The sequence below is a fragment of the Charadrius vociferus genome, unplaced genomic scaffold (assembly GCF_000708025.1).
Source record: "Charadrius vociferus isolate BGI_N301 unplaced genomic scaffold, ASM70802v2 scaffold450, whole genome shotgun sequence".
NCBI classification, from domain to species: Eukaryota; Metazoa; Chordata; class Aves; order Charadriiformes; family Charadriidae; genus Charadrius; species Charadrius vociferus.
This window is the reverse complement of record NW_009646931.1, coordinates 2,995,174-3,010,330: the sequence shown is the minus strand read 5'-3', so window position 1 is coordinate 3,010,330 and position 15,157 is coordinate 2,995,174. Positions and strand designations below refer to the sequence as shown.

General features: G+C 36.7%; 1 protein-coding gene across 1 annotated transcript in view; it reads left to right on the top strand.

The window, feature by feature from the left end:
* Positions 1-15,157, top strand: part of SPEF2 (sperm flagellar 2) — a gene marked incomplete at its 5' end in the record, with an annotated part of 91,589 nt that overhangs the window by 39,980 nt on the left and 36,452 nt on the right. Inside the window, 8 exons of the mRNA XM_009894715.1 lie at positions 398-531; positions 2,035-2,162; positions 2,269-2,407; positions 6,487-6,624; positions 9,076-9,236; positions 10,087-10,270; positions 11,061-11,226; positions 13,373-13,495. Of these exons, the coding sequence (XP_009893017.1) occupies positions 398-531; positions 2,035-2,162; positions 2,269-2,407; positions 6,487-6,624; positions 9,076-9,236; positions 10,087-10,270; positions 11,061-11,226; positions 13,373-13,495 (1,173 nt within the window). The remainder of the gene's footprint in view (positions 1-397; positions 532-2,034; positions 2,163-2,268; positions 2,408-6,486; positions 6,625-9,075; positions 9,237-10,086; positions 10,271-11,060; positions 11,227-13,372; positions 13,496-15,157) is intronic.

The window sequence follows — 15,157 nt, the reverse complement described above, 5'->3', positions numbered from 1 at the left end:
AAGTCTAGCATCGAAGCTCTAATTGTTTACAACTGTTCTTTCTTATCATGATAGATATAATGAATCTCAGAATTGTATCACCACCACTGGCCTTGGTTTACCTGGTAAAGAATTTGTTTCATATGCATACAGACTAATTGATTATCTTCCTGTTTCTCTCACAGTGATGGTTTTAGAAAAGTGTCAGTCCCACAAAATACAAGCTGAACTGGAAAGTGAGTTTATAACTATGGTATCACTGATTTGATTAGTATATTTCTGGATGAACAACATCTAAGTAATGAAATACTGAATCTGTTCAGTTAGTTTGAACTTGTCAAAGTAGCATAGATGTCTAGTTCTGTTTATTGATACTTAAAATGCATTTGAAGGTACTAATTGTATATTCATATACAAGGATCTGCTCCAGAAATCTCACCAGGAAAAGAGCTTTTACTGGTTACGCATCAAGATCTGCTTCCTCCCGTTTCTGTGGCACCAGTTGAACCAGGATCAGATGAATGGATTTATGTTGATGAACCACTTCCCAAGGTACATCCACTCATGATTAAAAGTCATATATAAAAGTAGATATTTTTCTCAGTATTCTATGAATATTCTACCTAAACCTTTTGTCTCATTGCATGTTATTTTCTTCAATATTTTTCAGTGAAAGATACACTAGTACTGTATTATAAATATCTAAAAATACAAATAAAAATTGCTACTAAAATATGTAAAATAAGGGAACACACTTTAAAATTTTGATCATTGTTTTTTTTTTCTAAATTCTTCACAATGATGATGAAGAATAGCACATGGATGCCAAAATAATAATACTTTTTAATATCATGAAATACTAGCATAGATTTAATGAGGTCGGTTTCCTGTCTCTGACAAGGGCCAGTTGTGGATCATGTAGAAAGAATGTAAGAATGGGGGGAGTGCACACTGGTCTTTCTCCTAGAATACTTTTTTCTAACATGTTTTCCCCTAGTGACATCTTCCTAGTTTCCAATGATCTGAAACTTAGGGATTTCCTGAGCTGACTTTATATCTGCATCTTTGTGTCCAGTAGCTCTCTCAATAGAATTTTCTTCCATGATTATGTGTAGTTGCTTTTTTTTGAAGCAATTTAATTTTTGGTCTCCATATAGCCTGTATAATTGTACTCATTCTGAAAACATATTTCTGTCTCTTTGCTTTAAACCTGTTGTTTGCTTGGGTCATTTGATGACCCTAGTTCTTGTGTTGTGAGATACAACAAATAGTAATTCTATAATCACCCCCTGAAGGCATTTAAGATGTGAGAGGCATCTATTATATCTTCATTTTGCTCAGTGTTGCTTTGCTTCTCCAATCCAGTCATAACCTGTTTAACTGTCCTCATGTGGAGCACTTCTTATGCCCAATCATGATTCTTGCCCTTCTGTCTGTCTGTTCTAGTTCCACTGTAAATTTTTTGAGATGGAAGCTGGGGCAGTATGCAGTATTTGAGATTTAGATTTGAAGGGGGCATAATGATGCTTTGTATTTTGTTCTGTGATTCCTTTCCTAATATTTACCAGTTTTGTCTTTGTGGCTGCAATTAGCTCACATATGCTGGGTTTCCTCTGGCCGTGGGCTTTATTTTGCATTTTGTGACATTTGGTCAGTCAAAGGTCACTTTTGCAACAGTAGACAAGCAGCTTAGATTTTTACCAGCTTGAACCAGGTGTGTGTCACCAAATTTTGATACTTAAGTACTCACTTAGTTGCTTCACTTAGTTGCTTCACTTAGTTTACGAGTATTTCCAAAACCACAGATAATGGAGTATTCTGCTGGACTTTCCCATTCATTGTGAGTGCTGCCACTTTTTTCCAAAGAAATGCACAGGATAAACTTTATGCTGGTACAGTGTCTAAAATCAGTTGTAAATCAAAAGAAATACATAGTGAAAAAAATCAGCAATATGATTTCATGAAATCATCTTTCTTGTATTTGCTGATGCTACAGCTGAATGGGTTACCAAGAAATATATCAATTAATTTTGATGTTTTTTTTAAAATTCACAGGAGATACCTGGTTTTTTAGTGCCTTACTGGGAAATGGTAGAAAATGCATATATGAATACCATCAAAACTATACTTAGATGTCTAAGGGATGAACAGTACTCTGTGATTTACTACTTAGCAGATGTTAGGTAAGTAAAAGTAGTAGCATGTTGCATTAATATTAGTATTTTGTATTTTCCCTGTGACATTCTATATGTCTTTTAACACCAAAATTATTATTACCATAACTTACAGAAAAAAATTCCAGGATTATTTGAAGCGTCCAGATCTTAAGCAGGAGTTTGTATCTCAGTGGCAATCAGATTTTAATTCTATTGCTGATGACCTGAGAGAAGATGAGGAAACAAAAGCAGAACTACACCAAAGAGTTACTGTAAGTAAATGGCAAAATTTATAATATACTCTGAAGTATTATTTCATTGTATACAAACTTGTCCTGGATGTAACATGAATATTATTATTATTTACGTTTTTTCCTTTTTACCACTCCTCTTAAACTATGTCACTTCCTCTTGTACATAAAGTGTTTTTCACACTCTTCTCTGGTTTTTGGCCATATCTTTCTTATGTCTTGCTTCTTTTTTGAGGTTATACCGTGGTATCCTGGCGCATTGTAAAAGCAATATTCCTCTCCTTTCTTTTTCTTCATGTTTGATGGTTTTTAGAGATTTACTTGCAAGTTTGGACATTTCTATCACATTCTAACAAATCTTGGCAGTCATTTAGCTTTTCCATAAATTATATATAATAATATATGCTTTCTAAAACTGATTCATACAAAGTACAGAGCATTTGTTTGACATGTTTTGACTCAGGTAGATCTTTGCTAGGTCGTACATGCCCTGAGAGTTCTTCACAAGAATCTTTAAGAATAAATGTCCTAACAAGTTCAGAGCCAGATTTAACATAGGTAGGAAGTAGAGCTATCTTTGAATTTATCAGATTCCAATCTCAGAATTGACATGATTTTTAGTTGAAATCGTATCAGTAAATGCTCCCAGAAAAAGGGAAAAAAATGCTGGCAATATTGTTAGTTGAAGGGAACGTTGGTAGAATCACGGATCAATTCACTGAGATGGAAAAGGCATTGGAACTCCTTTTCTATAGCATTATTTCAGTAGGATGAAGTAGAGGACTAAAAAATCATCATCCATATTCCTAATTTCTACTAACTGGAATTATAAAAATACTGGAATCCCTCTGTCCTGAATTTTAGAATGCTAAAATTTAAAATATTTGGCCTTTCACTAGTAACTGAAATCTATGTTTGACCTTGTCCATTTCAAATTAGGTTAAGAGGAGGTGATAGTCCCATATGATACAGTGAGACTCAGATACTATGATAAGGCTAAGCACAGTAAGTAAGGCAGTTTGGAATAAATATGTGATTTCCCGAATTTCTGCTTCTGAATGACCCATTCCAGTCCTTGTGGATCCTAAACCTGTGGGTGAATGTGAAGATGAAGAGTTTTTAAGACCTGCCCGTTGTACCTCCCTGAATGTGAGAATTCTGTCCTCCATCCTTCCTTGATGCTAGAAAGTGAGAGAGAGGAAATGAAAAGGGTGATAATCTGTGGAATGTTTTTCCTCAAACATTTTCGGCTTTCCCAGACTGCTCAACTCTGTCATCTCAGTTAGACCTTTTCTGAAACACTGTCCACACTGGAAGGTGCCAGCTGTGAAACACGAAAACCAAATTTCGCTGATATCAATTGGAAAATGTAAAAATCCACCCTGTTTTGTGATGTGTGGAAAATTCCTCAAAGGCCTAAAGCCAAGGCCAAAGGGCAGCCAAGGCTTCGGCATTCTAAATATCCAAACTCAGAATCACTGTGGCTAAATACATTTCAGCAGCCCATCTCTGTTACAGTATCTTTCAGCAATTTCTCCAACTTCCCTCTCACTCCATTGCTATCATTGAACCTGGTCAGTCACTTAGTCCCACTACTCTTTTTACGGATAGGAGGCGACTTAGCACATACATCCATTTTTTCTTTTTTTCACCCACCTGAGTACAAGGAAAGAGAGAGAAGTTGCTTGACTTTGAAAAGAGTATGAGTGGTGGGAGAGGAAAAGAAGAGACACATAAAACATTCTTTTAACTTCTCACAGAGTAAGATATCTCACTGTCTCCCTCTCCAGTTATCCCCACTGCTTAGAGTAAATCAAAATTGTGACTTGAATAATATGAAGACAAAGAAGAAAATGTTCCTCCTTATGTGTCTCAGGAAGGTACTAGAAAGAGCTGTACATCAGTTTGTACAAAACATCAGGTTTTTTTGTTGGTATAGTATTGGATTTATGTGGCAAGGTTTTGGTAGCAGAGAGTCTGCAGAGGTGGCTTCTGTAAGAAGACATCAGAGGCTGCCCCCATGTCGAATAGAGCCAATGCCAGCTAGCTTCAAGACGGACCTGCTCCTGGCCAAAGCTGAGTCAGTCAGTGACTGTGGTGGTGCCTTTGTGATAGCATACTTAAGCTGAAAAACGCTGCCTGGCAGCCGTGAGGAGTGAGAAAATGTTAAAGAAACAACTACGCAGTCACCCAGGTCAGTAAAGAAGGAGGAGGAGTAGGTGTTTCAGGCACCAGAGCAGAGACCATGGTGACGCAGGTTATTCCACTGCAGCCCATGGAGGACCACAGTGAAGCAGATATCCACCCTACAGCCCATGGAGGACTCCATGCTGGAGCAGGTGGATGTGCCCTGAAGGGAGCGGCAGCCTATGGACAGCCCACAACAGAGAAGGCTCCTGGCAGGAACTGTGGCCCATCGAGTGGAGCCCACACAGGAGCAGGTGTTCTGACAGGACCTGTGGCCCATGGGGGACCCATGCTGGAGTGCTATCATCCTGAAGGACAGAACCCCATAGAACAGACCTACACTGGAGCAGTTCTTGAAGAACTGCAGCCCATGGAAAGGACCCACGTTGGAGAAGTTCATGAAGGACTGTATCCCATCAGAAGGAGCCTACTTTGGAGCAGGGGAAGAATGTGAGGAGAAAGGAGAGGCAGAGACAACACATGATGAACTCACTGCAACACCCTATTCCCTATCCTCCCTGCACCACTTGGGGGACAGGAGGTAGAAGAATCAGGAGTGAAGTTAAGCCTGGGAAGAAGAAGGGGTGGGGGAAAGGCATTTTTAGTTTTGTCCTATTTCTCTCTATTCTGCTCTGTTATTAACTGACAATAAATTAAATTACTTTCCCCAAGTTGACTCACTTTTGCATATGATGGTGATGGGTGAGTGATCTCCCCATCATTACCTTGACCCACAAGCATTTCCATCATATTTTCTCCTCCTGTCCTGTGAGGAGCGGGAGTGATAGAATAGCTTGGTGGACACCTGGCAGCCAGCCAAGGTCAACTCACCACTGCAAAACAGATAAGTTGTATGCTTGTATCTTTTTGATTCAGTAGCATATCCTTCTGTGTGTATTGTACAATGTGGACAACCACGAATGTCTGGTAGCCTTCACCTCTGCTACTTTCTGTCTATGCCGTCATTGATGTGTTAGGTAGCCCAAAGACTTTTCAGCTTCCCTGTGGCTTTTGTCCAACAGAGGACGACTGGATTTGTCTGAAGTCTTTGGATGGGGGGACAGGAACAGGATCTGACATATTAGGGTGAGACCAAGATCTGGTGAATATGGAATCACTTACCACCTGAAGCCTAAGCTCCTCATTGCAGGGCTAGTAGTCTGGAACACCTTTTCTCTTTATCCCAAAACAGGTCAGGTGGGGCAAAACTGCTTGGAGCCCGAGAGAACTCATCTTAGCCTACCTTAGCAGTGCATTTAACAGCACTCTTCCCATTACCTCTTATTACACAGAAGTCTGTCACACTGCTTCCATGCAGAGATGGCAATGGGGAACAGAGGGTTTACATGCATGGTGTATGCTTAGTAGGTGTTCAGTGCTGTCAGTGAGCCACATAGTGCTGCTATTAGATATAGTCAGTAGTTGAATAGCCCTTAGTTACAAAGAATGTTAAAGAAAAATGGTGTGAAGCTATCTAAATTGGAAGACTACCCACACTCTGACATAATTTTCTCAGAATTTTTCATATTGCACATCCTCTTAGAGTATTCTTATAAGTGTGTTAGTTAGAAACCCATTCAAGTGGAAAGTTGTTGAGGCGGTGGGAGCTTAACTATTCATATTCTTATGTCTTTGTCTAGCTTAGATAGGTCTTCTCTGCCTGAGGAAAGCAAGGCAGCCTACACGTTCATCTCATACCTCTGTATTCTTCTCTCTGGCACAGGTGTAAAGCTACTTTCTGTCAGCTCTCTGGAAGCATATGACTTGTTGACCAGGCTTTGACTTTTATAACAATAATGAGAAGGGCTCAAATGGGAGGCACAGACAAAAAATATAATTTTTAGTAATAATTATTAAAAAGATATTTAAGTTTTCTTTCATAGTTCTTTTTCATATTTGATTTTGTGTTTTAGGACCTAAGAGATCTTCTGTGGGATATCTGTGATAACAGAAGGGAAGAAGCAGAGCAGGAACGTACCAATATCATGAATGATGGCTGGTTACTAGATCATAGGGGAATTGCAATGAACCATTTCTTTTCACTTATGCAGGTATGGATCTACTACAGAGTCTGCAATGGAAGGGGACAGTGAATTAGATTTGGAGGACAGTGGGCCTCAGAGCAATTTCATATGGTTGGCTCAAAATAAATGAGGAATTGAGAATTAGATAAGCAAATGTTCATGCCTTTTCTTATCTTGAAAGTTAAGAGACAAAAAGTAGATGACATTCCATACATTTAACTGTTTGGCAGGTTGAGAAAAATACCCTGGTTATTGTCCAACCCCCCAAATTTTCAATGTGTAGTGTGTAGTGCTACTTTTTGCAATTTTATCAGTCCAGAGAATCATCTGAGTTTTGTAACAGAAATGTTAGAGCTGGTTATCCTTCTGTGATCATATTGACACCTTCTATTAGTTTACAAATTATATTACTCACTGCTGTTGTAGATCCACTTGCTGTTATGGTTGTTCTCTATTTCCTGTATCACAAAATTATTTCAGTTTTAACTTCACCAGTGTGACTTGAAATTTTACCTACAGACTGAAAAAAAATTTGCAATGAATGTTTTTGAGAATGTGATATCATTTGTTGCACTTGAGAAAATCCATTCAAATATGACCCAGCTTTCACACATATAACCTTAGAGTTTTTGAGAGACCATCTTCAATTAGTTGGCTCTCCCCTCCTGCACATAAAGCCTTTCACCTGCTTCAGCTTAAACATTAGTTTTTTCAGTTCCTGAAGTAAAGTAAGATTGCCCTGTGACTGCTGTTCTAGGTGCATAGATTTGTCTGGACTGGACTGGAATAGACTAGTCTAGACTGGACTAGATAGTCTTTTTTGTAAACTGAGTGACCATTCTCTGAAATTTTTCACAACTTTAAAGAAGACAATGAAAACAAAGCTTTAAACTTGTACCATGTTATGCTAATTTGGCTGAAAAATCAGACCTAAGCAGCTTAGGGTGGGCTCCCTTCCCTTTAATTATCTGTGTTTTATATGTTGAATAAACCAGGGAACCACTCTCTTACCTTATATGAGTGTTATGGTAATTTAAGTAAAGTTTGTGAAGTATTCAGTTGCCATAGTAAGGAAATTATTAATTCTGTTTTCCGAGAGTCTAAATAATGCCCTAAACAATGACTTAAGGCCACCACCTAAAGAAAGAGATCTAAATATCAAATAACTGCTGACTAACTGATCACATTAATCCTGTAATTAAGATGTTTATAGGACCAAGAATTTAAAAAATATATCTTGTGTTATATGCATAAGTGAGTCAAATTAAAGTAATATTGCTTAGCTTAAATCTTTTATTTTTCTCCTTTCATATTCTTGTATAACTTCGTAATCGAAATTCTCTTCTAGCAGAATTTCATGGACATGTATGATTGCAGTCCAGAGGAGAATCACTGAGTCTAATTTGATCTGTCTTGTGTGGATATGCAGGATAGCCTTTAAAATTACCAATACATGTATTAACCATGTGTAAGCTTTTGTTTTTCTAAAGAAAAACGAAAAGAAAACGATTTTTACTTTCTTTACTTACTATATACTCCCCCAAATAAATGAATTATTAATGCTAAAACTACAGAACTAAAAATATAATAACTATATCTTTATGTTATGGCTTTGTTTGAGAAGCAGCCAAAAATAGGCTTCTTTGGTCTTGAGCTCTCTGTGGGTTTTTCTGTGGGAAGTTACATATATTCCCCAGGTGGCTTTGTTACTGTATAAACACATAGATTTGTATAAATGCCGTTTATCAGATTTCTTTCCACCTTTCTGTTTACGTACTGTTATACTAAAAGATATTTTCTCCCTAACTTATGGATAAGTGCTGGTTTATACCACAAAGGTTTTCTCCTTCGTTTTGTGAATGTGGTTTTGTGCATTTTCCCATGAATATTTAGTACTGTTTTGTCAGTTAGAAACTAACACCATACTGTATCAATAAATCAAAGTATGACAGGTGTTAAATGTTTTTCGAATCTTACTTTATTTCTTCCAAGATGATTCACACAAAAAGATCTCCAAGACACTTACGTGTGTAAAGTCTGTTGATGTCTTTGGTCCAGAAAAACTGTATGGCTTTTGCAAATTTCTCTGTTACTTAAGCCTTTTTATTTTATGCTATTAAGGATTTTATTTCTTTTGGACAAAAAGATCCCTATAATTTGTTGGTACCAGTATACTTGCTACTGTAGAAATACACATACATGAAAATATATTGTAATTAAATTTCATGCCTCAAACATTATTTATTGTAAATAATTTTTCCTATTCTAATGAAGATTTTTATTAATCCTTAGAAATACCAGTGTGAAGACACTATAAATGCAAGTAGAAGTATACACTATACATTTTCAAACAAATACAGTTATGTTTGTCACTCTCCCTCAAACTCTTAGGATTTAAAATTGCTTCTGCTATCATGTAGTTAAACATGTAGCAGAAATTTGTTGTGAATTGCAATCTTTCTGTCCTTTCTTCTTAAGGTTGAAGTGGATCGTTTCCAAGATACAAAGAAACTTCTTCATGACTATTATAGGGCAATGGAAGGAAAAATCCCAACAGATGATGGTCAAGATTTTACTAGAATACCATTGTTAGATGTTATTGATATGGACCAGAAAGAAGATCAAAATGAATCAAGAAGGTAGAAATGCGTAATTATACAAACTTCAACAAATACAATACACTGATATCTTTGTGCGTGTATGTGGAAATAGATATATGTGTATATTTCAAAGGATGGGGAAATAAGAATTTTTAACTAGGGAATATAGTCAAAAGATGAATCTTGAATCACCTTATAGGTTTAATTTATCCCTGATTTTTTATTGATGTACCTATATCATTTTCACTAATGCATCTCTGAATTATAAAACATTGTAAAAGCTGCCTTAGAGAGAAATCTTTCATAGAAATGTTTCTTACTTTCTTTGTTGCCGACAGTTTCCAGCACATTCCTCACATTAGTAAGTTAAATATTATTATGGAACATTAACAGGTTTAAAATTTGCACCAACAAATATAATTAAATGGGTTATGTAATGACAAATATAAATCAAAGCAGCTTATGAAGATGCACAGAACTGAATGGCACATTAAAAGGTAAGGGATACCATCTAATAGTTTTACAGTATCAAAAATGCTGTCAATAATGACACCTGTTTTTTTTAAATACTTACAGTTCGTTTAGAAACTATCTGAGTAATGCGGCTGCATTTCTAGCCCATGTGGAATACATCAGCAGAACACATAGTAATTTCACATAGTTTTATCCATCTATTATTATTTCTTAGCTTCTGTAGTTAAACTAGACAATTTTCTTGGCATCCACACATTTTACCAGTTTTGGTTGTAAGGGTTCATCCCTTTTCTGTTGCTATGGCAAATTTTGAAAATCACATTCTCATTCTCTTAGTATATTCTCTAATGTAGTCATAAATTAACACTTTTTGTAAAGGGAGGGTGTGAGTTATGCCTTATATTTTACTTTTAAGGATTCCTCTAGTTTCTTGGAAACTGCCTTCACCAGAAATAAATATTACCAAGTCAAAAAGCAAAGGAACTCTACAGAAGAGTGCTAGGGATGAGAATTCTGAAAACATAGTGACCAGTTTTAGGAAAGATGAACATCTTATTACTGATAAATGGCAAACAGCAGTAACAGCAGTATCAAATATGGTAAGGAATGTTTTATTTACTTAAATATTACTGGATTGGAAGGTCAAAGCCTCCCATTCAGTAGGCAGCCTAAACACACAGCCTTCACACTGTGTATCTCAATTTCATGCCTCTTGCTCCAACACTGATATTTCCATGGAATGTGTTTCTATGAGCAAAATATTGGAATCTGTGTATTATCAGCACTTCTGTATTTGTAACTGACCCCTTCATTCCATTACTGAGAGAAATGCTTTGAATGTTGACTCTGTAAATCTGCTTCCATGATGAACTTTCCCCTTATCCCTCACTAGAAGCAGGAGAAAAAGGACAACTTTATCCTGTGATGCAATGTTTGCTCAAACCTTTCACAACTTCAAAAGCTATGGTTACATTCTTTATTGTATATAGCTAAAAGTAAATTAGGTTGGCTTTTCAACTGGTTGGTTTCTAGGTTTGCTTTTTCTTTTCTCCTTGATCATTTTAAAATATATAAATTTCAGCACCCTTACAATGTAACTGTAGTCATGCTTTGCATATTGTTGATTCTTACATTTTTCACTTTTTCCTAGATTTCAGGTAATGGATTACAGGAATTAAACCCACTATGTCTCCCTCTTGCAGTTTTGCAGTAGAATTTTATTTTTGATAAATAACAAAATGTAATCGATTTAATTAGTCAAAGTATCTTTTTTGTTTTATTTATGTGTTTATGTCTCAGCAAGTACTTCCAGCAAATATAGGTTATTTAAAACAGTAGCTTCACAGTGTTGATACTATGTACTTTACTATGTGTGACTATGGTGTCAAGGTAACAGCTGAAATACAGTCTAAAGAAATGGAGGAAGAAAAAGAACGTCAGCAGCTAGAACTGAAAGAAGATCTGAAATCATCACAGACACTGTCAGGCAAAGCTACTGGGAAAGTTGCCAAAGATACCAAAAAGCTTTCTCCTAAATCAGCTACTAAAAAGAAAGGTATTTGAAATGCAGACTTTGTTTTAGTAGTGCTTGAAATTACTGAGATGTAAATTTGCCAGTAATACAGAAAAGAGTAAGCCAAGACATTTAATTTGGAGGAGGGCCCCAAAGATGATCAGAGGGCTGGAGCACCTCTCCTGTGAAGACAGGCTGAGGGAGTTGGGGTGGTTCTTTACTGTGAGGGTAGTGAGACACCGGAACATGGCCCAGAGAAGTTGTGGATGCCCCATCCCTGGAAATGTTTAAGGCCAGGCTGGATGGGACTTTGAGTAACCTGGTCTAATGGAAGGTGTCCCTGCCCAGGGCGGTGGGGTTGGAACTAGATGATCTTTAATGTTCCTTCCATCCCGAACCATTCTGTGATTCTATGATCTTGCTCGTAGGCCTGGGAAGAATCTGTCCAACCTACAAAATTTATTTGCAAAAGGGAAACAGACCTAAAACTCCTTATCTCTTTAGCCTAGAAATTTAGGCAGTCTGCTGGAAGGAATCGTGGCATGCAATGCTGTTTATACCTTTTTTCATAAATACTTCCTTGAGCAGGTAGTAATTTAAGTAACTTCCACTTCTTTCTGCAAAATGCCATAGCTCCAGTGGGAAGCAAGGCTAGTAGCCTAACCCTTGTATCTTCCGTAAGGATATTCTACATAGCAAGAGAGGGGCTCAAGCCCTATGGGTGTAAGTGTAGCCTGAAATTCAGGTACTACATTTCCAAGAGAGAAAGATGTAACTGCAGGGTTATTGTTTATGAAGCAGCTGACTTATTTTCTTTGACAGATGTTTTATTTGCACTCTACTCAGTGCTCTCTCTCTCGTAGTACACTGAACAAGTATAGCCCTGCAAATACTTAGCCACATGGATACCTAATTTGTGAGCCCCGGGGAGCCTTAGGTGTGTGCTTAGCATCTCAATCCAGCCAAGAGAGTAGCAGATTTTCAGGTTTCTAGAAAAGCTAGCTATCACCTGTTGTATGCTAAGTGACTAGGTTGGAGTTTGTGGATTGCTTCTTGGAACTAAATTTTTGTTCAGACCTGGTACTAGATGACTTACCTGAAATCACAAAACTATAAAGTGACAGAACTACAACTAGAACTCAACTATGCATTCCTCGTGGTAGAAGATGAAGTATCAACTGATAGATCTGTAACTGAAGTATCAACTTTGATATCATGATAAACACAGTGTTACTGTAGCGCTCCTCTAATAGAAGAGTTCCCTAGAATACAGCTATAGGCTAGTAACTGAGTGATACGATTTAACACATACAATTTTATCACTTCTAGATTTGACCATTTACATGTATTTATTTACCTTATACATCATGCAATGTCATTATTTTTTTCTGTAACAGCTCCATCTGCTCTTCTCTAGGACAAAACAGTTAGAAATATTGTAATATTTTTGAGTAACAGTCAAAGTGTTGTGACTGCAGAATTTCATACGATCTTCAAAAACATGATAAAATACCTTTACAATGTCTGTTCATAGATATGTAAGTTAGAAGAAGCTGGAAAAGCAGCTAACAGAATGGGTTAGAAAGGCATGAAATAGCATACTCTCTTTTTTTCTTCTGATATAGTATGATTTTTTTGAATAGTATTATTGTTCTTTTCACTGCTTTGATGGTAACCAAGGATATTAACTAACATAGCATTTTTACTACAGTTTGCTAAACTTGAATTTGCTCCAGAAGGAACAGCTATCATTCAAAAGAGTTTTCTTTATGTGCTGGTTGTGATAAATCGGTAGATTTTAGGGTCAAAGAAGACATTTTGACCATCTAGAATCACAACAGAGGCATGATCACTTGATCACAACTCAGTCATGATTTTCTGTTCAGAAATATGTTTTAGGATGTTGTTTAACCAATTTTAATACAGTTGTATATGCTGGAGTAATTTTATGCAGTGTTAATCTTAGCATGTCTTGCAGATGTAAATCACATTTGAAGACATCTAAATATGTTGACATAAGACACCTGAGTAATCACATTTGTCTAGTCATAAATGGTCACATCAAGTAAGGTGGAAAGGGCTGTTTTTCATTTTAAAAAGTGTGCTGTCTTGTGAGTGCCTGTATATGGATACACTTACTTACCAGCGAAGTCCAAAGACTGTATATGAGAGGTCTGTTTTCCTGCAGGACCACCTTCTACCGCAACTGTGGCTGAAGTCAGTCCAGTTCCTATGACCCCAGAAGAATTAAAGAAACAAGAACTGGCAATTAAAATAAAGCAAGAATATTTCAGTGCCTTGAAACATGAGGGTATGTTACTATTTGGTTACTTATACTGGGGGGTGATTGTTATTCCTAATTTTGGTAGTGTAACAGTCAAAACTAGCCAGAAACTCTGGGGATAATGGATGGATAAGTAAGAAAAAGGAGGGGAGAGAAAAAAGTGTCTGGAGAAATCAGGAATTTTTCCAGGATGATAGTCATCCATGATTTTATGGGAAATATATTTAAAATAGAAATGTGTTTTTCATTCTTCTTTTTGTTCTCTTCTGTTTCATTTCATTTAATTTCTTTTTCCATGACTAAGCAAGTATTCATCATGAGAGAATAAGTTTCACATTGGTGGTTAGCCACTCTTCAGTATTCAACTGAATTGAATTTGGTATTTGAAATGTTTTGGTCTGGGAAAGAATTTGTTGGTAATTACACGTCATTCATGCTCTTCTCTCTGATTCCCACTTCCTCAAGCCACATGGAATTCAAGCAGCAAGACACAGATTTTGTTTGTTCTTGCAAACTCCTTTCCAGACAGACCCTTCCAAAAATTACATATTGTTTAGTTATTCTGTCTCTTTGTCTGTCTAACCCAATAACTTCCAAGCCAACTGGTCAATTGCAGCCTAACATAGATGTCTGAAAAACAGAAGTCCCAAATTGAAAGTGAGTTGAAATTTTTTTTGAAGGTGGGTTTAGACTAGAAGAAAAAGACCTCTTTCTCACTAAAGGGAAGATAGAACCTAGCTGTTAGAGATTCTGTTTGGCCACACTAGGCAAGTCCATCATCATATATGTTACCTCCTTGGCGAGCTAACTTTTGCATAGTATTTATTATAGAAAGTAGAGGACAGACAGCAGTTAATGAATAAGCTTTCTTTAGATCCACACCAGACCAAATGCTTGTACACCTACCACTTTTAGTCCGAAAGTAGTTTAGGAATAAATACTCTAGGATTTTGGGAGGAGAGGAATGGTAGTAATTTTGAAGATCTTAAGAATATGAAGGTGAATTTTAGTGATTCATTGACGTGTTTTGTTTTCTTGAGGTTGCTTCATTTTCACCTTATATTTAACAAAAAAGCCAAGATACGAATCTAAGGAAGACTAAATATGTTGAGCTATATTTCATAATTGCACAGGCACATAGCTGGTACATTTGAGGACTACAGTTTCACTTGCAGCCATGGTAACTGGATGCTTGTGCTTTTGATTATACAGATACATAGAGACTCGCAAAGTCAATAGTTGTGGACAGTTGCTAAGTTTTTAATGATTTCATATTCCATTTCTCTGTTGCATCAATATGCCTTGCCTTTTATTCTGCTACTGTTAAGAGAGCATCTTCATCAGTGGACTGTGCAGTACCTGCTTCTGAAAATGCAGGGAGACGAAATAGTCATACACTTATCTTTGTAACACACTGATAGCAGCTGATCAAAGAAAATGCAGAGAAGTCACAAATGAGGCAGCGTTAAACTGTATTAAAGAAAGGTGACTAACTTTCAGTTGCTTAGAACCTTTAGTCTTATGTCTTTGCCATCAAATAAAATAAACCTCTGTGAGACCCAAATCCATTCTATGTTTAAAATTTTGAACATCAACTTTTTCTTGCTCAATGCAGAAAGTGCAGGATTACATTCTACTGTGACTGAGAAATGTCATTGGAAGGACATGGCTTATATTGGTTGCCTAAAG